Source organism: Rhamphochromis longiceps, linkage group LG10, assembly GCF_057381845.1.
Source record: "Rhamphochromis longiceps isolate RC_006_pf linkage group LG10, R_longiceps_female_GT1.1, whole genome shotgun sequence".
NCBI classification, from domain to species: Eukaryota; Metazoa; Chordata; class Actinopteri; order Cichliformes; family Cichlidae; genus Rhamphochromis; species Rhamphochromis longiceps.
Window position 1 is genome coordinate 2,814,674 of NC_140566.1, and position 27,667 is coordinate 2,842,340.

The window sequence follows — 27,667 nt, forward strand, 5'->3', positions numbered from 1 at the left end:
CTGAAAGGAAGCACAAGGCACAAAACAAAGGGAACGAGTCAGCGAGCTTCTAATGTGCCTACGCCGACTCGCCCTGCCTCTCAATTCCCAACTGGACGCCTGGCTTCTCGAGACAGGCGAACTCGCAGTGCCCGCTGTGTTCATCTTGTACGTATTAGCCATGTAAACAGGTAATTGTGGTAAAATTCCTCTTGGCTCTCAGGGGAGGAAAACCTATCCTTCTGACTTCACTGGGGATCACAACATCAGCAGCAATAACAGAGATGGGCGAGATGAGACCACGGTGAAGAGGAAATTAAATTGCCCCGAGCTCAGCCAGACAAGAGCTCTCACTTGGGCTCAACTACTTCACAGATGGGAGTACTTATGCACATGCACACCTCCAGCTAAAATAATAAAGAAATAAACTGCACAATAACCTTGAGAATAATAAAAAAAAAAAAAAAGATCATGAAACCATAAAGGGCAAATGACTAGACCAGCTGGAGAAGGACAGAAGTGCTGCATCTCACAACAGGTAGGCTGTGTAACGATGCAAGCGCCAGCTGGCCTACCATTCAATGTGACTGAACGGTAGGCCGCTGCAGAGGTAAGAAGAGCTCTACTGGCCAGTTTCACGGAGCACACGTTGAGATGACATCATCGTCATGTGACGCTGTTACTCGGGGAGTGAAAGAGGAAAAGCTGCAGCTCATTTGAGAGGCAAAGCACACAGCAGCAATACCTGTATGATCTAAACAACCTGCATAGCTGAAGGGGAGCACCCTTCTGTCTCTGCGCTCCCACTGAGGCTGCTGACTCGGATGGCTCAACGTGCTGCCGCCGCCACCTTTCAGGGGACGAGCTCAAACCGATTCACGAGGTTAGCGCTCAACCTCTACCTGAAGATGTCCAACAAAACACGTCCATGAGCTTCTGAATAGAAACGATTCAACTTTCACCAAACCTTGTCACATTTTTACACACAAATCCTTCAATATACAGAAATTCCCATTTCAATAACGTCAACAAACAAAAGGCTCTGCTGTTACACTCAAAGATAAAGGAAGCAGGTTGTGTGATAGAGCTGCGTGCTCTTTCTCTGCTGACATCAGGTTTCGTAATTGTTTTCTGTTGCTGTTGTTTTCACGTTGGTGGTGAATACTCAGTCAGGGCACGCCCTCCCTTCAGCAGCTCTGTAGCCAGGCAATGAGAGCCAAATGCAAATGACTGATACTGTAGGCATGTCTGGCATCTCACACTGAGGCCTAACAAAGCAGGATGCATTAGCTATGCTTCACCACCCTGAAAAAGATCCTGACGATATGTAGGATGTGTCAAATAAAAGGCGCTGCCACTACATCGATGCTGAGAAAAGCTCAAACATAAAGCACATTAATGTGCTTTATGTTTGGTTAACGGCTACACAAATCTGAGCGTGCGTATGTAGCGAGAAAAATCTGATAGGTCAAGGAGAACAAATATGTTCAGAGAGAGACGTCCGACTTGTCCAAATCCCTCCAAAGGTTTGGAAACATTAACACATGTGGACACTGGAGCCAGCAAAATGGCACGTAATAAAGACAATAAACTGTGGAATCAAAGGCTTTTTGGGGATATTTGATATATTTCTGCAGCTGTATTCAGACACAAGGAAGAGGCCAGTTCATACAAAAACGAGACATGCTGAAAGTGCTCGCAATGAGCTTTCATCATGACAATCACAAATATACTAGGAACGTGTATTTCCTCCCACACTCCAGCTAATGAGCCACAGCAAAAAGAAACAGAGTTAAAGGCAAAACTGTGCAGACAGTCAGTTCTACCTGACTGAGAGGGGGGCTGGTTGGGACTGCAGACAGAAACAACAGTGGGTGGAGGACAGAAATGCCTAATGATGAGGCTGTGACCCATTTATAACATTTGGCTCACAAAAAAGCCATAGAACGCAAGGGAAGGAGGAAAAAAAGGAGAGAGGGATGAAAAAGCTTTGTGACAGGTGGCAGAGCAGAGAGCCACGGGAGAGGACCGTCCCACAGTAGAAACCATCTCTAAAGGCTGTTTCAGGCACTCCGCTGGCTTCATCTGTTAAAGTGATGGCATTCTTTCATTCAGACATAGTTAATATTCCTCATGGCTTCACATTTAAACACTGAACGAGGCTGCCATTAAATGGAGGATCTCCACGTGCTGTCAGGGCTTCAAGCTTCCCAAGCTCTTTTCATAGCCCAGAGACCGTCGTGAATTAAGGACAGCACACACATATTTTCATTTTAAAACACTTACCACTTGGTCGTCTTTCTGGTTGTCAGACGCCACCAAGCTCCATTCAATATCCAGCGGTCCAGAATCTTCAGAAGCCAGAGTGAACTGGCAATCCAGCTTCACGCTCTGTCCGCTGGCCACCTCTGTGGGCGTAGACGCTGAAGATGATGTGATCTCTAGACCTGAGGTCAACCCTGGAAGCAAAGAACATTAATTAAAGTCACAAACGGCAACATATACAATAACACAAGGACAACTACGTTTGCAAGAGCTGTTAACTGTGAGCTTACTGACAGTTTTGGAGGTGACTTTATATTCTGTTTAACATCATCTGAAAGAAAAAATGAGAATAAAGCATGTTTTTCATAATTAGGACAGGAGTTTTTATTCTGAGACCAAAGAGCTTAGAGTCTGTGATAAGGGTGACTGCACTAAGCTTCAGTAAAGAGAGCAAGCCTTGTGCTAAAAACACTGCATCACAGCATAAAGGGTTTAAATTTACTGACAGAAAAACAAAAAATAAATATAAAACAGCAAAAGAAATTATTTTTGCTTTTCTGTTCTTTACAACTCATGTCATGTTTGTATCTTTCTTTGTCTCAGATATATATATTCTTTACATCTGCACAATGTAAAGCAAGACTAACGCAGCAGATCGTAGCTTAGCTGAACGAATGGTGATAATAATAACGACAAACTGAAGCAGCCTCTTAAGCATTTATTCTTAGAATGAATAAACATAATTTCCAGGGCGACATCATCTGGGTTAAGATTTTTTTATTCAATAAGAGATTTAAGCTCCAGCAGGAGCACAGCCCATAGAGACTGGAGTTGTCACATGCCGCCTCAATGTATTAAAATCCTTCTGACAGCTTGCCACCGTCCAACCAACGAGCAGGGGGAGAACTTCTTAAAAAAAAAAATTATCTCAATATGTTGCTGCGAAAAAGTGCTTTAAACGTGTTACACTTAAAAATACTGCAAAATAGCATCAAACACATGTAACTAAATGTATCTGCTGGGTCCATAGCGACATCTGCATCTCATTTTAGCTCCTTTCATATACTAACTGACAGATGGAGCGGACTAATCTGCACACGTATTTGGTGGAACAGCAGCCAAACCTGGCAACTGTTTACACACATTAACAGCAAAAATTAAAATCAAAGGAAGGAAAAAAAAATCAGCTTCCAAGGTGTAGATGTTACTACGACCACTACAATTCATCGTTTAACCTTCAAAGTATTCTGTTATCCAAACCAGCTGATCGCGGATGCCTAACCCCGACGTTTCAATGTCATCATACAGTAGGGTTAACCAGGATATCTATTGTGGCAATTCTAACATCGAGACAGCTCACTGCAGGGGAAATATGTTTTCCAGGCTCTCAAGGTAAAGAAAGCGTTAGCTACAAGTCAAGTCCCCGTCCCTCAGTGGCTTCATGCCCCTGTGGCAGACGAAAGAATGAAACTTAAACACATACAGAGTGTCACAATCTGACTCCAACCCACTACTGCTGAAGCTCAGAGAATGTGAGCACTTGATATGATAGCACAAGCTCAGTTTTATTCCCATGGCCACCGGGGCTGCAGCTGGTTGTTTCGGCCCACAGATTTTGACAGATGCCCTTGATGGGAACAATCCGCCGCCTTCAGCAGAAGCACGAGAAATGGGAAGCAAAATAGAGAAAAGCTAGATATGTGTCTGTCACTGTCAAAGCGGATACTCAGCCTGGCATCTGCATTAAGGAACGCCGTGTCGATTCATCAAACACTTAAAGAAGCTGCAGCACATTTTAAAGTTGCTTAGAGAGGAGAGAAAAACAATCAGCTGGAATGGTTTATCGCAGCGACTGCTTTCTCTGATGAGTAATGATGCACCTGTTGAATCGATGGCAGCTATCTGGAGCCTTGGGTAGCATTTGTTTCAATTACAGTGCAGCTAGAGGCCTTTTTCATTACGCACCACACAAATGAGAAAAAATGCCATTTCAGGATATTTTACCTTCAACGGGCAGACACATTTGATTGCCTGTACACCTCCATGACAACATATTCTGTGATAGGCTACAGAATATGTTATGATAAAGAAAACACAGGTAGTGTATTCTTAATTCTTCATCAAGCCCAACATGCAGACACAGCTTCCCCCCCCCAACAATGATATAAATCCATTTAATCCTGCTTCAGGAAGTATAAACTCCAGTAGAGGAAGTGCAATGCAAATAAGGTAATCTGAGTATTCATAAGCCCTTTTCAGACATTAAATGTGTAACGTAACTAGCTTTAATGATCTGTTGAAGCGCCAGAGTGTCATCCAAGCGTCTCTTCCATGTCACTGTTTTCCAAAGCTTCATTTAGACATAAAACAATGGAGAGAGCCGGGGTGTGCCCATGAGTTTTGCCATATTGCAATAGACTTGTTGGTCTAGTTGCCATGAGCAGCAGTGAATTTGAGCTTTTATTTCCTCCTGCTATTGTAGCTAACAGCAGAGTCTGCGTATGTAGAAGCGGCGCCGCTCAGGTCGCCAGCAGAGATCTCTCGCGGGTAAATGACAGTTTTAGACTTAATGAAAGCAAAAAACAGACTGGATTTGATGTAAGAGGCAGCATGCACGGGAGATTTCTACCTTTCTAAAAGTGATAGATGATGATGAATGTCACAAGTAGGGATGCAGCAGTTTACTGGCTTCACCTGTGTCTGATTAAAGCCGTGTTTCCGTGTACACACAACATTGCACACAACAGTGCAGCTCATGCACATACTCACGGCCGCATGCTAACATGTTGTTTGATGCGGCCCAAAAATGACAAAACAAATTAGATCAAAGCATGTGCTGAAAATAAAGCTCTGAAACATCTTTAAAATCAGACAATCTGCTACATCAGGACTTGTGAGTGCGACAGCACACAGCATATGGCATCACGTTAGCTGGGCCCCATCTTCTTTCAATCACTGACAAGAATCTGCCCCATACATAAAAACTTTAACTGAGCCGTGAGTGTGAAAAGATGTTTTCAGGGCCTTTAAGACCACAAATCAATAATATTTACCCACTGGGTGTATTAGAAATACACTAGGACATCTCAGTTGAGCTCATTGTTATGATTTCAACTAGGGCTGGGCCATATTATACCGTTCACGGTAATACCGGTATAATGTTAGGCAACGATAGGAAAATGAAATATCGCGATAGAATGGGAGTAAAACGCGCATGCGCAGTGCCTTTGTTTTCATACGCACATGGCCGATTGTTGAGTGAAACAGATGAACCAGAATTGGTTTGTAAAAATGGTGCAACTTCCGTGATGTGGAACTGGTTTGGTGTTTGTCCGTCAGATACACGACAAAGCACATTTTTTTGCAGAACATGCAAGCGGCCGTCGTTATTGTCGTATTTGTCGGACTAAGATGCTCTTAAATCTGGGAGTAATCTGGGTCCTAAACTCCGTATGCTTCAGGTCAAACAACACTGCAGCATCACTAAGAGTTAAAAACTGTCTAAATTCTTTCATCTTTAATAAAACGATCAGCATTGCTGCTTTACCAGGTGTAACTATGAAGTTTAACTTCCAGGCATCCATGAAAACAAAAGTTATTACATTTAACGGAGTTAGAAGTTAGCAGGAAGCTAGCGGAAGTTAGCTCGCTAGTTTCGCTAGTTACCTAAGCATGATATAGCATGTTCTGACTGAGAGATTTCTGAAAAAAAATCAAACGTACAGCTCTGCTATCACTTCCAACATAAATGAAGACAGAAAACTAAACAGCAGTGACGTTTGTAGGGTTACTGAAGTTGGGCTAGCTGGTATATAATGATGTGCTACGTGATCGCTAGCGACACAGCTATGTTAGCATAACATAAACAGTGAAGCTGGAGGACGAACACTAACACTTTTCCACTTATAAAAGTTAACGTGAAGGTTCTTCATGGTTAGAGACAAATGCAATCGCATGGCAGGATGCTGTAAACGGACCAAACTTCAGTCAGGAGAACAACTGAGATAATCCATCCACAATACGAGGTTAGTCATTAATATACTGCAACAACATGGGAATAGAGCAGCTGTGATAGAATACAGCATTAATGAATCAATGGTACAGAAGTGGAGGAAGCAAGAAGAATGAGTTTAATAAAGTTTGATTTATCTGACTGCTTTGTTTCGCTTAATGTGCCTTATAATCCTGTGCACCTTATGGTCCGAAAAATACGTACTGCACACTGCAGTTTAATGTTGCAAAGCACCTCTTTTTAACTTCAGTGGATATTATACATGGTTATGCTCAGGATATGTCAGCACATTTCTACTGGAAATGCCTTTTGGTTAAACTTTCAGCAAGGAATTTGCATTTGCACTGTTACGTTTTTATAAAGCTTTAATGTACATAAAAACCAGCTTCTTGTTTAAGTGAAAATAAATGGAAGGTTGTCTTTTTGCGCTAGTAATGTTGTGGAGTTGTATTTTGTCTCGCATCAATTATATCGTCAGTTATATCGTTATCGCAAATTTTCAAATATATATCGTGATAAATATTTTTGGCCATATCGCCCTGCTCAACATTACCAACAGGAAAAAAAATGCCTTATGTCACAAGACACACCACACTGTTTGCAGCTCACACAGTGTTGAGCAACATATACTGTATTCAGGATGTGAAACACCACAATCAGAACAGATATGATCTCACTGAGGTCAAAGTCTGCAGCGGTGCTGTATACAATCATCGGCTTATATAGGATGAGCTTCAGTGTTTATTAAGAGAAACAGCAGCAGAGCAAAAGTAAACAGGCCTTCTTCCCTGAGGGTAATATAATCGAGTGATAAGGAAGGCCATCATTAAATTCCAAGGAAAACTATGAAAAATGGGCTGGTTGTAAACGCAGTCATGCAAAGACTCCAGCCACAGATTTATTTCCTTGAGCTCAGAGTCTGCCATTGTAGTAAGATGTGTGCTGTGTGTGCATGTAGGAGGAGAGCTGAGCAATGAGGGAGTGCATGCTGGCTAATTAAAGTCTATCCTAATAACTATTCGTGGGCGACTCACTGTCTGACGCAGTACACCCAGCATGGTTACTGGGAGACCAGGAATGAATGAGCAGAAGGAATTTAGGGTGTCAGCGTGCTCCACCCTGTACCCCCCCACTACCACTATCTCACTCACTCATCCCCCTCTCTGTCCCTCCCAGCCTCTGTCTCCAACACACCCGTAATTGTAAAGCGCCAGTCCCACAGGCCTCCAACTCGCCACAGTCCTGCTGATTGTAACCCCCCCCACCTCACCGCCACCTTTGTCAGCATACAATGGGGAGCGAATCCTGTCTCCTGGCAACCAATCCCTCCGAGAAGGTTGCCGTGGTGCTTAAAAGACTGCATGGGAGGAAGCGAGGGGGAAAGTGAGCGAGCCAGCGAGTGTGGTAAAGAGAGGTAGAAAGAGGTTAAGTAGGAGGACACGGCAGGAAGATTCATAAAAAGAAGTTGATGTTACTTCAGCATTTGAAAGTGTTTATGCGGCTCGAACCGACTCAGACATCCACGTGGTTTCATTACAAAGTAGCAGTGCAGACACCGGCTCATAGTACAGACTTCAGTCAGTTTGCCAGGCCATACAGCGCTTCCTCATTCACCCACTCGCTAACTCAACATTAGCAGCTGTCCATCAGTGTCCCCTTTAACAGGAGGAGTCTCGGACTCTGTACTCTTCATCTCTACAAACACGTCTCTGGTTATGATTACACTGAGTCTACAGGCAAAAGACAAGACAAGCTTTCTAGATTTTTTTTTGCTTTAATGCTTCTCATTAGTGTGAAAATAAAATAAAACGATAAAGCAGGTTTTAGGATGGGCCCATCGTGTGATGGAAATGTGTCTCTTGGATTCTCAGCAGAACAGCTGCTTACTTCACATCCAGTTTTTAAATGGACTTCACCAACCAACGTGTGACAATCACAGAAGTCCTTCGACCTGAAGTAGCTCAGTATATATTTGAATAGACTGATATTTATACAACGGTTTTCTACTCTACTTGAATTCAATTCAATTTTAATTACACAGCACCAAATCACAACAGCAGTCGCCTCAAGGCGCTTTATATTGTAAGGTAGACCCTACCATAATACATACAGAGAAAAACCCAACAATCATATGACCCCTATGAGCAAGCACTTTGGCGACAGTGGGAAGGAAAAACTCCATTTTAACAGGAAGAAACCTCCAGCAGAACACTCAACACTCACTCATTTGAGCACTCAAAGCGCTTTCTTACTTCAGTATCTTCCCCGGGGATACTTCTAAACGCAGATTAGAGGAGCAGGGATTGAACCGCAAAACTTCCGATTAGCAGACGACCCACAGCTGTAACCTCTCACCAACGCCGTGACTCAGGACTGTGAATGTATCCTCGAATGATATACTTTCAGACTCAAATGCACAAAAGAAATGAAAGACATGTTTTTAAAGAAATGGAAAAAGGCAAATTTTTTATATTTACACATTTCAACTTAATTTCTCTATTTTAATCTATATAATTTAAGATAATTCTAAGATAATAAATCTCAGCAACGTCCACTACTAACCTAATCTGAAGTCAGAACAGATTAGCTTCTCATGTGCATAATTTCAAAGCATGACTATCACTTTTATAGTTTTTTCTTTCTTCCCCTCTTCTAGACAACATGTGGTGCAAAGAGCAGCTCCGCCATTTGCTAAGCTAACATCTCCTGACCCAAACTAAAGACCCTCAGTCTTGGCACAGGTCAGAGTGCACCATAAGCTTCTTGTGAAGTCTGAGAGATAAAGGCAGCAACTATTTCAGTCACTACAGCTACAAATAAAGCCTGGCTAGACGAAGGAGGTGAATGACGCTGCAGTGAGATTTACTTTCTTTAAGGTTTGCATATCCTTAATGCAGTTACACTATCATTTGGTTTGACGTAAGCTTAAAGTGTTTTGATATTTCAATCAAGTCTGATGTATTGCAGCCTGCTGCTAAAACACACATATAAGAGTGCATGGCAGAGGAAACAATCTGACAAATAAGACATGCATGTATGAATTTACATTTTTTCCTCATAAGCAGCACTGTGGGTGGAATATGTCGAGCTCATTGGAAACCACAAAAACAAACATTAAAACAATCTTAAAAAGTATTATTTCCAACCGAGTGAAAGGAAAATAATCTCATGCGCAAGAACAAACAAACAGCGGCGACAGAGCTTTTGAAAAACGTGGCACATTTTTCCAGCGAGGCAATGACGGTGGGATGAACATTAGCAATTCATTACAGTACATTTGCAGTCTGTGGGGCTCTGGAATGAGCACATTAAACCGCACAGACGCTTTACCCATCATAAACAGGCAAGCCGATCCCCTGTGACAATGCTGACGAACATCAATTATGTTGGGAATGGCAGAGGATAACTTCATAACTTGGTTGCAGCTCAAAAAAGGCGGCTCTGAATGCTCGCCCTAGTATTCCCGCTGGAGCTATTCAATTTGAAGCAATGTGGGTGCCCTGAGAGCGAGCTTGGCAGGAGTTTATGTAGTGTTGCAGAGGGCTGGGACTGTTGAACCATACTGATTGTGCCGTAATGCAGCCTGAAAGCTCCACTTGCCACACAGAGTAGGCATCAATCCCCATTGCGGAAGACCTAAAGGCTGTTTTGACATAATTGGACATTAAATGATGAAGGGGTGACGAATGACAGGCACTTTACTCAGTCGTCTGACAGCTTTTACACAAGCCTATGGGGGATGCGGTTAATACAGTATCTGTGAAGCTTCCATTTAGTGACCCGTCTATGCGCATTTAATGTGGCGCTAATTCTTAATTACTGCAATTATAAAAGCGAGGCTGACCAACAATCCTGGTATTTTATGACATCACTCAACCGCTCAAAACAGATTAAGGATGATGACTAGGGCTGCCACGATTAGTCGACTAGTCACGATTACGTCGACTATCAAAATCGTCGACGACTGATTTAATAGTCGACGCGTCGTTTGAAGCTTTGTAAGATCCCAAAAGACGCAGGAATGAGTAGCAGGATTTAAGAGTGTAATAACGGACTGAAACAGAAGATGGCAGCACTGCATGTACAACGATGCCAGCTGCCGTTAAACCCCGAAGAAGAAGAAGCTGTGTCCCAGAATTCATAGCGCGGCCCTGCTCAGTTTCCAACAATGGCGGCAGCGAGTTAGTTTTAATGTTACTCTTATTATTCTTTCTGGGTCACAAAATACACGTTTAACATATTTTTAGGCGAGAATGTAGCTGTGTAAACCTCAAATATCTGCTCAGTTTATCAGGACACCACATATTTTCAAAAGCGCTCCGACGTTTTCAGAGACGTCTGTTACCCACTAGCTCGATAGCTAGCCGGGGGCTAGGTCACTAGAGCTGTGAGAACACCGGACTCCCGGCTAATCGTTTTCAAACCCACCGCCGTCTTTCGCTACTCAGGTTAAACATGATATATAAGTCACTTAGATAACTTAAAAATGTTGTTGTTTGGCTTTTTTAGTATTTTATTTGTTCCTGAGTGAATCGGTTTGGCTGAGATTAAAGTTATAGTTTTTACACAGCTGAATAAACGTCAAGCAGACAGCTGATTATCAGAAGTGTGAGATGCTGGAGAATTTACTCCGGTGTCCTGTTATATTTTAGATAGCAAGGAGTTTATTAAACTTTACCAAAACAATCTGCAAATTTCATTAAAATTTAATAAACTATCATCTTTTCTTTATTTTTAGTTAGCACATACCTTAAACACTTAAAGCTGTCAGCTAATGCTAGTTATATAAGAGCAGATGCTGCTGGTGCAATAAGCTGTACGTTTTACGTCCAATGGATCTGATTAGTCGACTAATCGCAAAAATAATCGGTGACTAGTCGACTATCAAAATAATCGTTTGTGGCAGCCCTAATAATGATTTTATTTTTCACGTACATTTAAGTTCATTTGGACTCTCACCATTACCGATGTTAAATTACTGAGGGAATAAAGGAACTATGGGAAGGAAGCAACAAAAGAAGAAAGGGACCACAAAGGACAATTTCCGTTAGCTCTGTCCTTAATGGACAATTAAGTTGTCATCACAGGCTTGGAACCACTCATAGAATTCCTAAGCATGTGTGGACACCAAAATCCCCTTTCCAAAGTTCAGGATGGGGGATTTTCTTAACTCTCTGCAATCCTGAACTGCTGCAAAGCTACATGCGAAGCTTTAAAAGCAATACTGGCCCATTCCAAATCCCCTCCTCCCTACACCCCATGTGAGAAGAGAGCAAATTAACTCAAGCAGTCTGAAGAGTCAGATAACAGTGCCCATCATCTCCACCATCTCTGAGACCTGTAGAAACCGACTCAGGCACATACAGGGACACACATAAAAGGCCTGTGTCCTTCAGGATTTGTCGAAGCCCAGTGACAGAGTGAGGTGGTGACAGTGTGGGGCCTGGCTATGCCATAAAGCTGATAGGCAATACGCCAGTCCAAGGAGCAGCACACAGATAACCCACTGATAACATCCTCGTGGGAAACATTAACAAATGTGCCAGAGTAGCCATGTGAGGAGGAAAGTAAAACATTAAAGAGGCAAAACACAGTGGAGCTAAATAATAAAAGCTGCTTCAAGCGCATTTGGTGGGTCTTGGTATAAAAACAACAAAATAAAAACCCTTCACCTGGATGCAAACATAGCTGTTGCACTGAAACAGCAGGAACACTTTTTCCCAGTCGCAGAAGCCAGAGGGATAATTACAAAATCATGTACCACTAATTTTGCAAGGGGCAAAAAAACAATCTCTGCAAGCAATTAGTTAACACATGAAAGCATTTTGCATGACTTGAGAAAGGGTGCAAAACAGAAATATGCCTCATGACAGCACACGCGCATTCATGCGTTTCTGCTGACATTTACTTCCCATTAGTGGAGGAAGAGATGCCGCGGATCAGCTGAAGGATTTAAATCAATCATGAGCCCGTGGTTAATGATGGCATGTGTGTTAGGTACGTGTTGCTAAACAACAACATCAAACCTGCATCTGCTGCACGTGTTAAAATATGCGTCGTTTGTCTACTGTACAGCCCGGATACAAATATGGCCGCAGTGTTTCATTGATTTTCACAATACTCTTTACTGACACGTTCAGTTAAGAATGTGAAGCAAAACCTTTTTAATGCAATACATAACAAATGAGGGTTGGGTGAGGCTGCTGGGGGAAAAACGCCAATGTTTATAGAAGGGAGGTATTTGTCTTCTAAGCTTCCAGCAGCTTACTATGAACAACAAAATGAAAACCACATGTCTCAGTGGGATATACTGATGGGGTGTCTCTCTCCTGACACAGGAGTTTCTATGAATGCGAGCGGGGGACGGCCATGCTGCTGCCTATTCGACCCCCTAAACAAATAAAATGTCTGATAGAGACCAGGCCTCTGCCGGCACCCCCGCCTTTGTCCGGGCCCCAGGGCACAAAGCCAGCTGCGATCAGGAGGCAGCGCTGCTGATCAAACACTGAGACACAATCGCAGCAGATGCAACTACTACATTCAGACTGTTGATGGGCAGACAGCTTTAAAAGCCAATTCAGATTCGATGGCTTATAGAACACGCAAACGCACGCACGAGCACTTGCAATGCAGAAAACGACAAAAATATGCGCGTGAACGAAAAAGGTTTTCTCATGGGTGTGATTCATTATGTGAGAGAGGTGAACACTCAAGAAGTCAGCTTAAAGCAACAGAGCGTGAACATCGCGCTAGAACATTTCTCCTGAAACACTGAGCTAAATTAGGGATTACAACCAGCCTGCTTTCACAATCATTAGTGATGGAATTCCACCAAAAAACTCCAGGTGGGAAAATTCAGAGATCAGCAGTTTCATCGCTCAGTCTGAGGTGAGGTGGATGACTGTAACATGCTCAGTGGGAGTAATAACAAAGAGTAAGAAGAACTTCAGTCTGACTTGCAATATTTCCTCATTCTTCTGAGAACAATTCCCACCGTACCGGCTTCAATGCAGAGATGCCGTTTTTGCTCAACTTAAAGCTGCTTGGATAAATCAGCCACACATAAACAACATGTATGTTAAGTAAAGACCTACTGAGACTTAAAGACTCCTACGGTGCACTCCTAAACCATTAAAAGGATTAAGGTGTCGGTCCAGACTGCAGACGGTGCAGAAACGGCTAAAAAACAACAAGAATTCAAACAGAAATGACTTCAAATGAATTCCTGGATTCCTCCCTTGTTCATCCAAGGAGGAGTGCAGCATGTTTTAAAACTTTAAATCTGACCACAGTCTCCTCAGAAAGCTGATATACCAGCGATGTAAAAGACCAGAATTTCAGCTGACATTTTGATTGCATCACATTTGTCCTCTGCTATGTTAGATTAAAGTATCGAGTTATTTTCAGTGCAGCGCAGAGAAACGTATGGCTGTTTCTGGAGGCTGTCATTGGGTACGCTCATGCCATTTCCTCCAGGTTCTGGTCTAAAATTAGGTCTCCTGCCTGAAGGACATTACACGATGGTGGTCTTCTGGACACTGAACAAGTACACAGTTTCAAATGTGTTGCATATCCAGCCCACACTGGGCTGTTAACAGGCAACGGGGCCAACTGCAGTGCAATCTATTCAAAGCATATTTGATTGGTGTTGAAAGTTGCCCGAGGACTCCGGCGCAAAAAGCACATGAAAAAAGGTACTTTGTAATAACTGCTAAAACATCAATTCCTTTTCAAATGCAGTTTTAACTTCCCTTCTGACTAAACCCTCTCATCCTGTCCAAAGCAGCCCTGACCAGGCAGAATGAGGTCTTTGTGAAAGTGTAACAACACAGACAGTCCCTTCCTGTCCTCTGTGTGGGGGAAACTGCGCTGCAGGACATCCAGATAAGGCTGCTGTTAAAAGATAAGACAGATAATCCTCCTTCTTTTCTCAGTTTTTGCTCAGCGCAGGAAATAAACACAGACCTGATACTTCAATGCTGTAGTGTCTTCTTCAGTGTGAGGTTTTGAAGGCAGGTGTAGTCGAGGCACCTGAGTGGTGGGCCCTGTAGGAAGCTGCAGGCAAACACTGTCAGTTGTTACAGCTTAACCACGACTGCTGGGTTTATTCATGCCCAGAGCTCACACTCTCAGCCTCGACATGAGGAGAGAGCTCCAAACGACCGCTCCTGTTGACATACATCGTTAAGTGACAGGACACAACTGGGAATGTTAAAAATAACTCACAGCACTAGTTCAGCGATCCAGTACAAAAGAGGAAAGCCTACAAATGTTGTTATGACATAGCATGAAGACATTTACTCTCCATGTTGAGTTCTTTACGCAGGCGTGAGATAACCCCGTCAAACTCAAAGAGAAGCAGAGAGTCTGGACAGTCGAGATAAACCCATTCAAAGAAGCAGAGCTCAGATTTGAGCACATCTAATATTCCAGGAGGAACGCTACGAGCTGCAGTTATGTAATTTGGCAGCTAATTAGAAATAAAATAAATAGAAACTTCTTTAGAAAACATCAGGCACATTTTCTATCGATATTTGTTGAGCCCACATTAAACTGGACTTCACAGCATGAAGCAGAGACTGCACACACCTCTCTTATCTCTGCAAGATTACAATGAAAAAGCAACAAATAAATTAACATACGTTATTTGTAACAAATGCTGTATTTCTGCTTCTAATTTACTGTAATATTCTCCACCCAGAGGGCTTTAAAAAGAGAAGACAACTGACTCAAAGCTGGAATCCTCAGGAATTCACTTCATTTTGATTTGGGAACAGCTGCATTTTCCTTGATAACTGTTTTTTTTAAACAAGGAAGGAACATTTACTGTCATTTGTCCAAAATAAAGCAACTCAGTGGTATAATATAAAATGAGAGGAATGCGTTAGCATCTTTTACCCCGGGGAGATTTTTGCAAGAATGTTTTATATTCTTCATGAGCGAGTCTTGTCTGTCTCAATCTGTTTATTTTGTGCAGAAGTAGATGTTCCTTTTATCTGAGCTGGAAGCAGAAAGCCTGGGCTAACACTGAAAGTTGATAACAACCACTCATCATCTCTGGCTGGAGTTTAGCTTTTGATAAGCCAGCTGATGCAAAGAAAGCCTGGCTTTGTCGAACGCGCTCCACAGTGCACCCCTCAGATATGTTTCTTTACAGCGCTATTTTTAATAAACAAGTCATTAAACACGCCAAACCATGTGCCGACAGCCCACAGGCCACTGTGGTTGTTTCTTAACTTTCCATCACCCGCTTTAAAAACATGAATGGAATTTTGTTGCACATTCCTGATTTCCATTTGCAGCGATTGCTAACCAAGTGCAGTGTGTCCCACACATATACTCAGGTATATTTTCCACCATATCTTCATTTTTCTCTTGCATGGATGATTTACTAGTTGTCTTATTTTAAAAGGTCAGTTGTTGATAAGAAACTAAGGAGTACAGCATCTCAAAGTTTTTGTTTTGATTTCCAAGTTGTAACTGTTTCCATGCCTCTGACTTGTGTGGAAAAAGGGAAAAAATGCTACAAACAAGCTTCCACCTGCAGAAGATTTGTCAAGGTCAGCTCAGTGTGCAGTGAGTGCAGCAGAGTGTTTCCGCCTGAAACCTGCCTCAGAAGCAAACTCCCCGATGGCTCCTGATGACATCTAAAGAGGTCTGAACCCTGAGTAGACTGTACTTGCAGCCAAACACTGCTTATAAGGGCATCTCGAACAGGCTTACAGCTACAGTAGATTATGTCAGTGAAGGACAACCTACACAACTGTTTACCTACCTTGGTGTGGAAAAGTTTAAACTAGCAAACTGTAGAAGTTTTCTGGTACAAGCAAAGCTCTACAGTTCAGACACATCCATCTGGGAGGCCCAGCTGGGCAGCGATGTATAAGGAAACACACCTAACACAAGTATGAGTTTTCCTTGCTGGATCGATGTCCCACAGCTTCAGAGCTGTAAGGAACCAACGTGGGCTGAACACCATAGGACTGCTGTCTAAAGGCTGTATTAGTTGACAAAATGTTGGGTGACATTGAAGGCAGACAGAGGATCTATTTTATGTGTTCACAGGTCATTAATCTACAGGTCTAGCTGTTGAGTTGTGTTATAGCTTCAGCTGTCATTTATAAATCTTGTCTCAAATGAAATAAATGTGGAGGTGATGCTCCCCTGCCACTTTTTAAAGGAGCTGGGTGCCGTGTGTGCCGGTGTGACTGGAGATTTGGTGATGGGTCTTTTCTTCTTGCAATTATCAGCCACTCATAGCAGGCCAGCCAGCTACGCACCTCTGCATGTGCCTATGAATTATACATGGGCTCCATTAAGACACTTAACAGCTGGTTTCTCAGGAACTTACCAGCAACAACTGCAGCCGGGCTGCCCCTTTGTGACTGCTTATTAAAACAGCAGCATTTAATTAAGGTTGTGCAGTAATGTGAGTTCTGACCATCATAAACCAGCCAGTCACAGAGCCAATGTCAGTTCAGTCTCATCTCTCCAGAGGGCAGCTGGGCAAGCTGTCGATTTCCTGGCATGGCGGTAAGATGCAACGCAGGAATTAAATGTCTGTTGTGGCTCGCTGACACTTAGCCTTTTCTATTCCAACTGTAACAGATGTCCTGGTCATCATACCTGTACATCCAACAAAGAGCCAGAAGTAATGACTTGAGAGGAAGAAGAGGTTGAGCAGACAGTTTTAATGAATATTACTGGGAGAGAGAGGAGATGGCAGACAGCCACACTCGTTCTGGACACCTGGTTATAAAACCATAGCAAGCAAATGAATGTCATTTAAATGTAGGGATGGGTATTGATAAGATTTTAACGATTCCGATTCCATTTTCGATTCTGTTTAACGATTCGATTCTTTATCGATTCTCTTATCGATTCTTTTTTTTTTTAAAAAGGAGAACACTAAGGTCGATTAGCTTAGAACTGTGTTTTATATCTTCTCTTTGAACAAGATAGAAATTTAGGAGTAACATGGCCTTACAAACCCAACAGTGAGATCTTAAGAGATCCACAGCCTACGGCTCTTCAATGGGGTGTCACAGGGTCCCCAGGAAAAAAAAATGTATATGTAAAATAATAAAATAAATATTCTCCTGTAGCAATAACAAAGTTTAACATAAATTATTCTGTAGCAATTACACAAGAATATCCAGTAATGTCCTGCCTACAATTAAACACATTCACTTACCAAAGTGAAATCGGGGGCATCTGCTGTGGCAAATGGGTGCAAGCCTTTGACCACAAACTTAGACACTGCTCGGTGACATTCGTCTATCCTGGCCTGAAAGGAGACGCTACCGGTAGACTGCAGCGAGAACTGCCAGCATCTGAGCCAGCCAGACTCTGTCTCTCTCATCATGGTTATCTAAATGCAACGCACAGTAATAGCAGGTTTTGTAATAAGGTAAATCGCGCTAACATAATGTGCAATGCTAATTGATTAGTTACCTGCAGTATTAACGGGAGAGGACGTGGAAACGCTACCGCTGCTGCTGGGTTGAGCTTCGCTAGTCCGGAGCGGATCAAAAACACGACATTCGTTGAACGCAATCGCGTGTTTTTTGAGCAAATGCTTTTGCATATTCGTAGTGTTTCCTCCCTCTGATGAAATCTCTACTTTGCAAGTATTGCACGTTGCCCTGTTGTCATCCTTTCTCATAAAGTGTAACCAAACTTTTGAGCGTTTGTGCCGCTCAGGCGCCGTGTTTCCTACTGGGTAAAAGACGCTACTCAACGTGATGACGTCATTCGGGGCGACTGGAATCGATAAGGGAATCGTTTTTAAAAGTGGCAAACGATTCCAAGGAATTGAAACAGTGGGAACCGGTTCTCAACAAGAACCGGTTTTCGATACCCATCCCTATTTAAATGCGATGAAGACCTGTTGAATTCATAAAACAATCACAACATTCACAACTTCCCTACCGTAACAGAAACACACCAGTTGAAACCAGCCCTCTTTTCCTTTATATAACACAATGCCCCTCGAGATAAAGAAAAGGTCAATCACACCTACATGGGAAGATCAAACTGCATTATCATTATCTGATCCTTATCCAAAGATGAACTCGATTAGTCTGATCTAATATTAATTATCTCTTCGACCCAAACATTACATCCATCCATCTTCTTCCGCTTATCCAGGGCTGGGTCACGGGGGCAGCAGCCTAAGCAGAGAAGCCCAGCTCCTCCTCCAGCTCCTCCTCCAGCTCGTCCGGGGGAACAACAAGGCGTTCCCAGGCCAGCCGAGAGATATAATCTCAGCTGGGTCTGAAGGGGTGACGTTCATTTGATGCCATAAAACACAGCGTCCTGATATTTAAAGCTACATTTAATACTTGGCCTCTTTAGAGATTCTGACATTTTTCATTACAGTCTTTGGCTTCGGTTTAGCACCAGCTCGATAATGAGGCAACGAATGTCACAACAAATTGGATTTATTTCCTGGATCTAATTCTGTGCCTCTTTGTATCAATTCTCCTTTAACGCTCGTAACAAGATTGGGACTTTGTCATAAAATTTCACCACACGACTGCTTCAATATTATTCACAAATGTCAAATACAAGCCATCGCAGCACTGTAACAACTGCTTCGATCAGGATAACACGCATTTGCTTTTATTACAAATCAATTTTTTCCATGGACTGGAGTTATTAGCATAAGTATATAATTTGACAAGATGATTAAATGCCAGACAAAGACACACTTGGAAATCAGCACCACAGGGAGCAAAAAAAAGTGGGAGCGAATGAAGAAAGAGGCTCTCTCCAGACACCACTTATTTGCCTTTTTCACCGTACCTGCAGCTGGCAATGCGTAATGTTTTTCAATGAGATGAGGTGCTAAAAATGGCTCCTTCAACAGCTGCTTCACCCCCTCTCCCACCTCTCAAAAATCACCCCACCTTCTGCTTATGGAGCTTTTTTCCTGAGCCATAATATTTTTCAAGATTAGACACACAATTAACTCTAATGTTCTTAGAGGAGAAGAGGGGGAGGGCAACGCTGCTGGAGGACAAAATATAATCATCGCCCCACAACCCAGCTCTGTGTAAGACAATGCCTGCACATTAGCTGATAATAATGTGACATACACAAAACAATACACAATGTTAATCTCGGAAATGATACATCTACTGTAAACCACAGCTGAGGAGGAAAATGTATCGCCGCAGTGAATTTCCAAGTCTGCTTTACAAGATAAGGAGACTTTTTTAATATATAGTAGTACACCACAATAGGCCTGTTATTTTACCACCGCACACAGAATCTGTCAGAGGTTCAAGCACACGTAGAGTTGAGCTGACATCTACCTAGCAAGCAAGCTAGAACAAGCTGCACACCACTACCTGCAGCACCCTGGGGGTCTGTCTGCCACACTGTGTACCCTCAATGAGACGTCTAGCTCAAAGTGTTATGCAAAAACAAAAAGGATATGAACCTGTAATGTGGGGAGAAAAATAGGACTAGTGCTTTCGGTCGTGGATGGTCTCTACAGGCAATTCCATTCTTTTGGAACAATAAAGCAAAAGATGCATGAAATTCAATAGAAAATTAGAAACAACTTAAAAACTCTTTATTTAACAGCGGGTAACTCTTCATGCTTGATTTATTAGTTATTTGTATTTAAATGCTACACTAGTTATGATATAAACAAATTGCATTTGTTTATATAAGATTGCGCCCCCCCTTCCCTAGAAATGATTATACAGAAATCCTTCAAGTCTCCTTCACTGCTTGCTGCGCTGTAGCGTCTTTGCTTCGGTGCAATTTATCTACAGAAAAATTTTATTCTGGACGTGTTCATTTGAGATACGAGGCACATGAAAACCCTTATTATCGTCTCAGCGAACATCTTTTTTGTCACAGAGCCCATTATTCCTCATTAGGAGCACCGGGCCTTGTTTGCACCACAAAGCTGGGCATTGAGCAGCAAAGTCATAAATGTGCTTTAAGGGTTATCCCCCTAACGGTGCGACACGGCGATGATGACCGATGGACTCGGAGCGGAGAGTATCGGCACTACTGTGACCTTGTTTTAACTAACAGGTTACATGGACAGCAAGAGGCTGTGTGCTGACAACAGGTAGACACAAAGGGCAGACAATGATATTTCAAACGGTGCAACGAGCCAAAAGACTTTCTAAAGACTCCAGGGATCATGACAGGACGTGGAAATTTAACTACTCAGGAAATGCACTTAGGCCAGATGAATAAAGATATCATTTTACTCCAAAGAAGTTTTAATGAACAGAAATATATACACGGTGTAAAAGTGAAACCACTGCCCTGCTGATTTAATTTTGGCCCAATTTTTATTTATATTTTTCTTCTAAGAGATGCACTCGCACTAAATGATTAAAGAAGACCAATTTCAGAATCAGCATACTTTATTAATCCCTAAGGACATTATGTGGGTTACAGTTGCTCCAAAAAAGGCAAAAAGGCTGTAACTATTCCAGTGTTTACAGTGTGTTAGATGGAGGAGTTGTACAGGGAGGTGGCCACGGGCAGGAATGACTTCCTGTGTCGTTCAGTGGAGCATTATGGGTAATCTCAGTCTCTCACTGAGCGTGCTCCTGTGATTGGCCAGCATGTCATGGAGTGGGTGGGAGGTATTGTCCAACATTGTCTTTATCTTGGACATTTTACTTTGCTATAGTTAGTGCCATGAATTGATGGTGATTCATAGTTCCAGCTAACTTGCTGTAAAAATGAGAGCATCCCACATAAGACAAAGAAACTGCACTAAAACATTTGCTAATGTTATAAGTCTGAGACAAACGTCAGCATCCACATGCTCATCTCATCTCATGGAGCTAATTAGCGCTGACATTTGAAGTATTCAGGTTTAGCCAAGCTTGGATCATTCGATTACTTGCCCTCTCTCCTATCATCCTTAGCCTTCAAACCCCTATGCTTTATTTATAACATGTATACAATTCATTGCAGTTTTTTTCTAAGAGCTTACAGGGTACGCAACGTTACAATTTACTGAGCAAAAATATTAAACATTCACCCTCAGCTTTTCAAATGAATTAGCTGAACAACATAGTCCAGCAAATCAATTATTGGACAATGAATAATAGAACTGAAGTAATGCAGCTGATGATGCCATGTCAACACTGACACGCCAAAGTGTTATAGAAGCTGGACAGAGGCTACACAAGATGACGATGATCCGTCAGTGTAATACTGACTTTATGACCAAGGGTTCAAGATAAACCTTGCCAATATATCTTCCTACAAGAATGCTTTGGCAGCAGCCCCAGAACGCAGCTTCACTCTCAACCCTGTGAAAAAGCAATGAGCTCTGAATACAAAGTGCTCTCACACCCATTAACAGGACTCTCAAACAGGCACCACTATTAATCATTTTCATTTATTCTCTAGCCGGCAATAATTTGTTCATTTAATAATTCAGATACGAAATGGAAGCTAGAAGAGAGGTAATGTGGCGAGGTAAAGGTGGGCTCAGTATTTCACACTTCTACGTAGGTGAGCGGGAGCCTGCACAGGGCTGGCATGCTAAAATATTAACGTGTGGGCTGTGAATATTCATGCGCGGCCATCCCCATCGTGAGATTGTGGAGGACACACCAGTGTCCCTGGAGTGTAATCCGATTCTACGTGCCCCTGCTTCATTTCCAAGGACAAGGGGCTTTGGGTGGGGAAGGCACTCGGCTGAATAGAAAAACGGCGACTGCAACACGTTTCAGCCAATGGGAGGCAGGGAGTGGCGTTAGACTGACGGGTCACGACGAGGTTGACCTCCAGTCATTACTGTCTGTGTGAGCTGATAATGGATCAGGTTGTGCTGCCACTGTCATAGCTTTACGTAAAAGTGACAACAGATATTATCCTAATAACAGTGAACGTTTCAAGACATTTAGATGAATCTGAAATAGGAGTTTCGATCTGCTATAAAAGAGGATCCATATACAGAAGAGGGAGGCTGGATTTAGACACGCACACACGCACGCGCACACACACACGCACACGCACACACACACACACACACACACACACACTCCCCGTGTCTGTTTTCAAAAGGTAACCAAGCAACCAGGCTCTTGTCTCGGCCTTTGGTTATAGGCTTATCAGGTAACTCCCTTCTGTGCCCGTCCCGCTCACATTTTTACAAGGTTGCTTTGTGCTTTATTCTGTTTTATGGCAGTGGCCTCACTCTTGACCCAAACAAGAGTAAAGCCACTTTTGTCTGGGTCAAGCGAGGAGTGGAGGGGGTTGAGAGAGTACCAGGGAAGGCTTCTAATACCTTTCCTGGAAGAATGACTACTCGGACTGTGCGAGACATGCAGAGTGTAGACTGCCAAATCCAAATCAACAGGTTATGTAACCAAAGCAAATAAATGACCATTGTCAGAGAGAGCTAAGGACACTGTTTTCACCTATGACAAAAACTGTTTCCCTGATGAGCTAAGAAACAAGCTATTTTCTTCTCTGCAGCATTGACACTAATGGCTTATTTCCAACTGCAACCAGCCAATCAGTGAGCCAATCTCCCTGAGCGCCATCGTTTATTTTTATTTATTTTCTAAATACTGTTTTCCTTCTTTTCCTTCCTTCAGTCATGAGAATTAAGAGTATTAAACTGTAGTTTATGCACCAAGACTTAGTATGTGCTAGCGCACCTGTCTAAAGTACAGTACACAGCATCAGCTCCTGTTCAATCCATGACTTCATTTATTCTAAATAAATAATGAAGGTATTGCTGTTCTGCTGTATGTCCAAATGTGTCCAACTCACACGGCTTATGGATGGAGCACGCTGTTACCTGGTGCTGCAGGAACAGGATAAACACACAAGACCCCGAGAAACAGCTGGCAGCCACAAACTAAACTCCAGGACACTGATAACATCATTCCTCCTCAGACTTATTCGTCTGATCTGTCACAGAGATGTAAATGGAAAACCTCACACACATGAAAGGCTTATGGTGATTTTAGAGATGTGATTTGAGCTCCACTGGGTGCTAACGGCATGCAAACTGTGTCTTCAGTATGAAACCTCCGAGCCTCACAACACTTAGCGTTTCAAATATAATTGTTATCTTATCCTGTGATTTACCCATGAGTATTTCTCATTTGTACTTAATTTTTACAAACACTTTGCATTAAATCATTTTAAGATCTCATGGCTGAAGCACAGTAGGACACGTGCTTATATTATACACAGTAGCAAACCCATGCGTACTTTAAATATGTACAAATTCGTCTTGGAGGAGATGGGAACATACAAACATACATTCATTCAGTCCTATCATTACACCAACAGACAGAAACAGGCACAGACAACACTAAGAGATTAATGGTGATTTCTGCATAAATCCAAAATACAAACACACTTCAGAAAAACGTCTGGAGTGCCGTCTGCCAAACAAACCAATGCTGCTTACTTTGTAGTGCACACTGCAAAAAATATTTGTTTGCTACAGGGAACACATTCAATTTAAGCTTGTGCGTGTCAGGAATTAGAGACACACACTGTTGTTGTTTTGTCACTTTTGAATATGGCAATATATCAACATAATAACTGGAATTTTAACCATTTCCAGTTAAATTGTTTTAATGTGGTTCATTCTGAAAACAAACCAGTGGGTGATACCAGAGACATGGTAACATGTATCTGTCACTTTATGCAGAAACGTCTAAAGCACTTGCTTGTACCAACACCAACTACAAAAGCCAACCTTGTACATCTTAATTAGAATCACTCCCCATGCTCGTCACCGACATCGCCTAGGTTTGGTGGACAAAGTTGCGATCAGAATGTAAAAACTGCATCTTCAGTTCGGTGGTATGCTCTCAGCATTGCACACGAGCTCAGCATAATTCTGTGCTCTGTGATTGCCAAGAAATTTCTGGACAACCTGCACAGACGCTTCCCTCGCTGCCGATTGGCTTCAGTTTCGTTTTGAACTCGTTGTCAAGCAGTTTGAGGACTTTACAACCAACAAAATCACCTTAAATTAGGCTTCAGTTTTCTCGGAACCAAACATTAATCTATTTTTTCTGTTTCAAAATGAGAACACAAGTCCAAAACATTTGTGTTACAGCTGACTGACGGTGCTGACAGAAACGTTGACAGCATGAAAAGAGTAGCCTGCATTACCAGAAGTTTCACAAAAACAAAAAATGCCCACAGTGAGCAGTAGATATCGACACCAACAACGGTAGATGCGCAAAACTCTGGGCAACACCTGCAGACTGCCAATGCAGCATGACGGAGGCCTTAAAACATGATTAACAGGCTTGCTGTCAGGCCACTTGTAACGGCAGTAACATCTAAAGTGAATCTAACATCGTGCTGTAACTAATAAACTGCCTCTCTAGTCGAAGCATCCTGCTTGTAAACAAAAAGCACAAGCCATCACCACAAATCAGAGTATTTGGTTATGCTAGCAGTAGAGCAGGGCGATATGGCCAAAAATATTTATGGTAAATGGTAAATGGCCTGCATTTGTATAGCGCTTTTCTAGTCCCTAAGGACCCCAAAGCGCTTTACACTACATTCAGTCATTCACCCATTCACACACACATTCACACACTGGCGATGGCAAGCTATAGGGATGTAAGAAAATATCGATACAACGAAATATCGCGATATTTCGCGCAATGATACTGAATCGATATTTAAAATCACTGTTATCGATTTTTTTAATTGAAAAATGACATGCATTTACTGTTTATTTCTTTTGTATGTTGGAATTCAAACTCCGGCCACTGGTTTGCAGTTTTCACCGCCTTTACTATGACGTAAAAACGAGGTCTCGCGATAACTGTAGAAGCGTCTAGTTTGCCAAAAGAACGAAGTAGAACAGTCAGTGGACGTGTGTGATGCTAGCTAACTGATGACTGAAGAGGAGAGGATACAGCCGGCCCCCGCAGCTTTCAAAGCTGATGTGTGGACTTATTTTGGATTTAGGACAAAAGAAGGCAGTAAAGACTATGACAAGAGCTATGCAGTCTGTAAAATCTGCACCGCCAGAGTCAAATATTCCGGTAACACAACAAATTTACGAACACACGTGTCTAGACACCATAGCGACGTAGCGTCAAATGCTAATTTTAAAACAAAACTAGGTGATTCCTCTCAACGGACAATTGAAGAAGTTAACTTTTCGAAACTACCAGCAACTTCAACTCGTGCAACAAAAATAACGCAGTCAGTACTTGTTTTTATTTGCAAAGACATGCGCCCCCTGAGTGTTGTGGAGAATAAAGGATTTCGTAATATGATTAAAACGCTGGAGCCCCGTTACACCGTTCCTTCTCGACAACACATCACGGACATCGCTCTGCCAAAGTTGTACCAAGAAGTCAAAGCGACAGTGCTGGACTCTCTCAACTCGGCTGAGACAGTTGCTCTGACATGCGACGCTTGGACTTCGAGAGCCACTGAATCGTACGTAACTGTTACAGCACATCACATAACAGACCAGTGGAACCTTCAGTCTCATGTACTACAAACCCGAGCCATGCATGACAGTCACACAGGTGAGCACATTGCAGCGTTACTAACTGACGCTGTGGCTGAATGGGGATTGAACGCAAAGGACCTTGTTGTTGTTACCGATAATGCACCAAACATGGCTCTCGCGGCTAGACTTGCAGGCATAACGCACATACAATGTTTTGCACACAGTCTGAATCTCGCCTCACAGAAAGCACTGAAAATACAATCCGTGGTGCGACTTCTCGGGAGGATCCGACGTGTAACAGCCTTTTTCAGGCGCAGCACCACAGCCAGCAACCAGTTGAAGCAGAAACAGTGCCTCCTTCAGCTACCAGCTCACAGATTGATCACGGACATAATTACAAGATGGAACAGCTCCTATGATATGATAGAACGATTTTTAGAACAGCAACCAGCCATCTGTGCAGCTCTGCTTTCTGCAGAAGTTAGGAAGAGTGAAAAAGAAATTTTCACATTAAGTGAGTCTGACATCACATGTGCAGAAGAAGTTGTCAGGGCACTCAAGCCTATGAAGGACGCCACCCTGGTGATGTCAGAGGAGAGTATACCAACCCTGTCCATCATTGCTCCTCTTCATGCCAAGCTTGTGATGGGTGCACAAGAAAGTGTTGATGATACACCGACAGTAAGGGACATTAAGACTGCCATAGCAGAAGATCTGGGAAAGAGATATGTAAATGAGAGGGAGACACTATGGATGGCATCAACTGTTGATCCTCGGTTTAAGGACCTGCCCTTCCTGTCTGAAGCAGAGACCAGTGAGACCTATTCCAGACTGTTGGACACTGTGGTGACTGTGATAAAGAAGGAAGAAAATGTAAGTAAATAAATTAGTTTATTTGGAAAAATTCAACTGAAGTTATAAGCAAGTGAATAAAGTAAAAAGCAAAAAAAAAAAAAAAAAGCATATTGATGACATTTGTCATCAAATATTAGTGAAAAACAGGGTGAATCTTGGATTTGAATTTTGACTTTCTGACATTAATACTATTTGAATTTAATGTTTTTCAGCAGCAAAAGAATGAGGAGACTGACAAACAGGTGGAGGAAGAGAATGCCACAGAGGAGGCTCATCACCCACATATCAAAGACAAGTTTGACTCCATCCCTCGGCCACCCCTAAAAAGACAGAGGACCTCATGTGCATTGGTGGACTTGCTCGGAGCTACGTTTGCCTCTACTAGTGACAATACTGCACCAAAATCAGAACATGATGTTGCTGCAGCTGAGATCAAGAGGTATAGAGATGAGACCCCTTTGCCTCTCACAGGAAATCCTCTCAGTTGGTGGAAGGACCATGAACAGGAATACCCTCAGCTATCCAAAGTAGCAAGGAGTTTCCTATGCATTCCTGGAACAAGTGTCTCTGCAGAGAGAGTTTTCTCCTCTGCAGGAGACATAGTAAATGCACAGAGAAGTGTCCTGAGAGCTGACCATGTCGATCAGCTTGTATTCCTGCACAAAAATCTGGAAATTGAAAAATAAACACTGAGAAAACACTACACATGTAAAATCTCTGATATGAGAATGTTTGACATTTTGGTTGAGTCTCATAAGCACTTATTTAGATGAGTAAATTCCTTTTTTCAGGTTGTACTAAAAGTGTTCCATTGATGGACACTGCAGAGCTGTACTTTATTTTATTAACACTTAATTGTAATAGCACTTTACATTTTTTGTTAATGTTTACTTGGATGGATTCTTCAAGCAATTTCATTTTTGATTTATATTTGTTTATGTTAAGGTCACATAAAAAGTGCTTTGTTTTGATGCTCCATAGAGCAGTTTTTGGATAAGTATTTTACAATCATAGTACTTAGAAAGACTTCAGTGTTACATGTTTACTTTTTTCATGTTAAAAAATACTTGATATTTCAGTAAAGTAGTTTTTGTTTGTTTATTTGACAT

The 27,667-nt window shown here is 42.3% G+C and overlaps 3 protein-coding genes and 1 long non-coding RNA gene across 5 annotated transcripts in view; 2 read left to right on the plus strand and 2 right to left on the minus strand.

Moving 5' to 3' along the window:
* LOC146660124 (uncharacterized) overlaps positions 1 to 27,667 on the plus strand; it is a 220,847-nt gene that overhangs the window by 115,177 nt on the left and 78,003 nt on the right. The window lies entirely within an intron of this gene.
* cxadr (CXADR Ig-like cell adhesion molecule) overlaps positions 1 to 27,667 on the minus strand; it is a 42,490-nt gene that overhangs the window by 9,563 nt on the left and 5,260 nt on the right. Inside the window, exon 2 of the mRNA XM_085419845.1 lies at positions 2,266 to 2,438. Within this exon, the coding sequence (XP_085275971.1) occupies positions 2,266 to 2,438 (173 nt within the window). The remainder of the gene's footprint in view (positions 1 to 2,265; positions 2,439 to 27,667) is intronic.
* LOC146660126 (uncharacterized) lies at positions 17,451 to 17,840 on the minus strand. The gene is made up of 2 exons (XR_014913498.1): positions 17,711 to 17,840; positions 17,451 to 17,627 (listed from the first exon to the last, which is right to left on the minus strand). It is a non-coding gene; the product is annotated as an uncharacterized LOC146660126 (long non-coding RNA).
* LOC146660127 (E3 SUMO-protein ligase ZBED1-like) lies at positions 24,853 to 26,300 on the plus strand (the record flags this gene model as incomplete). Its single annotated transcript, XM_085421593.1, has 1 exon — positions 24,853 to 26,300. A coding segment is annotated over exon 1 (1,167 nt), but the record flags the coding sequence as incomplete, so codon positions are not given.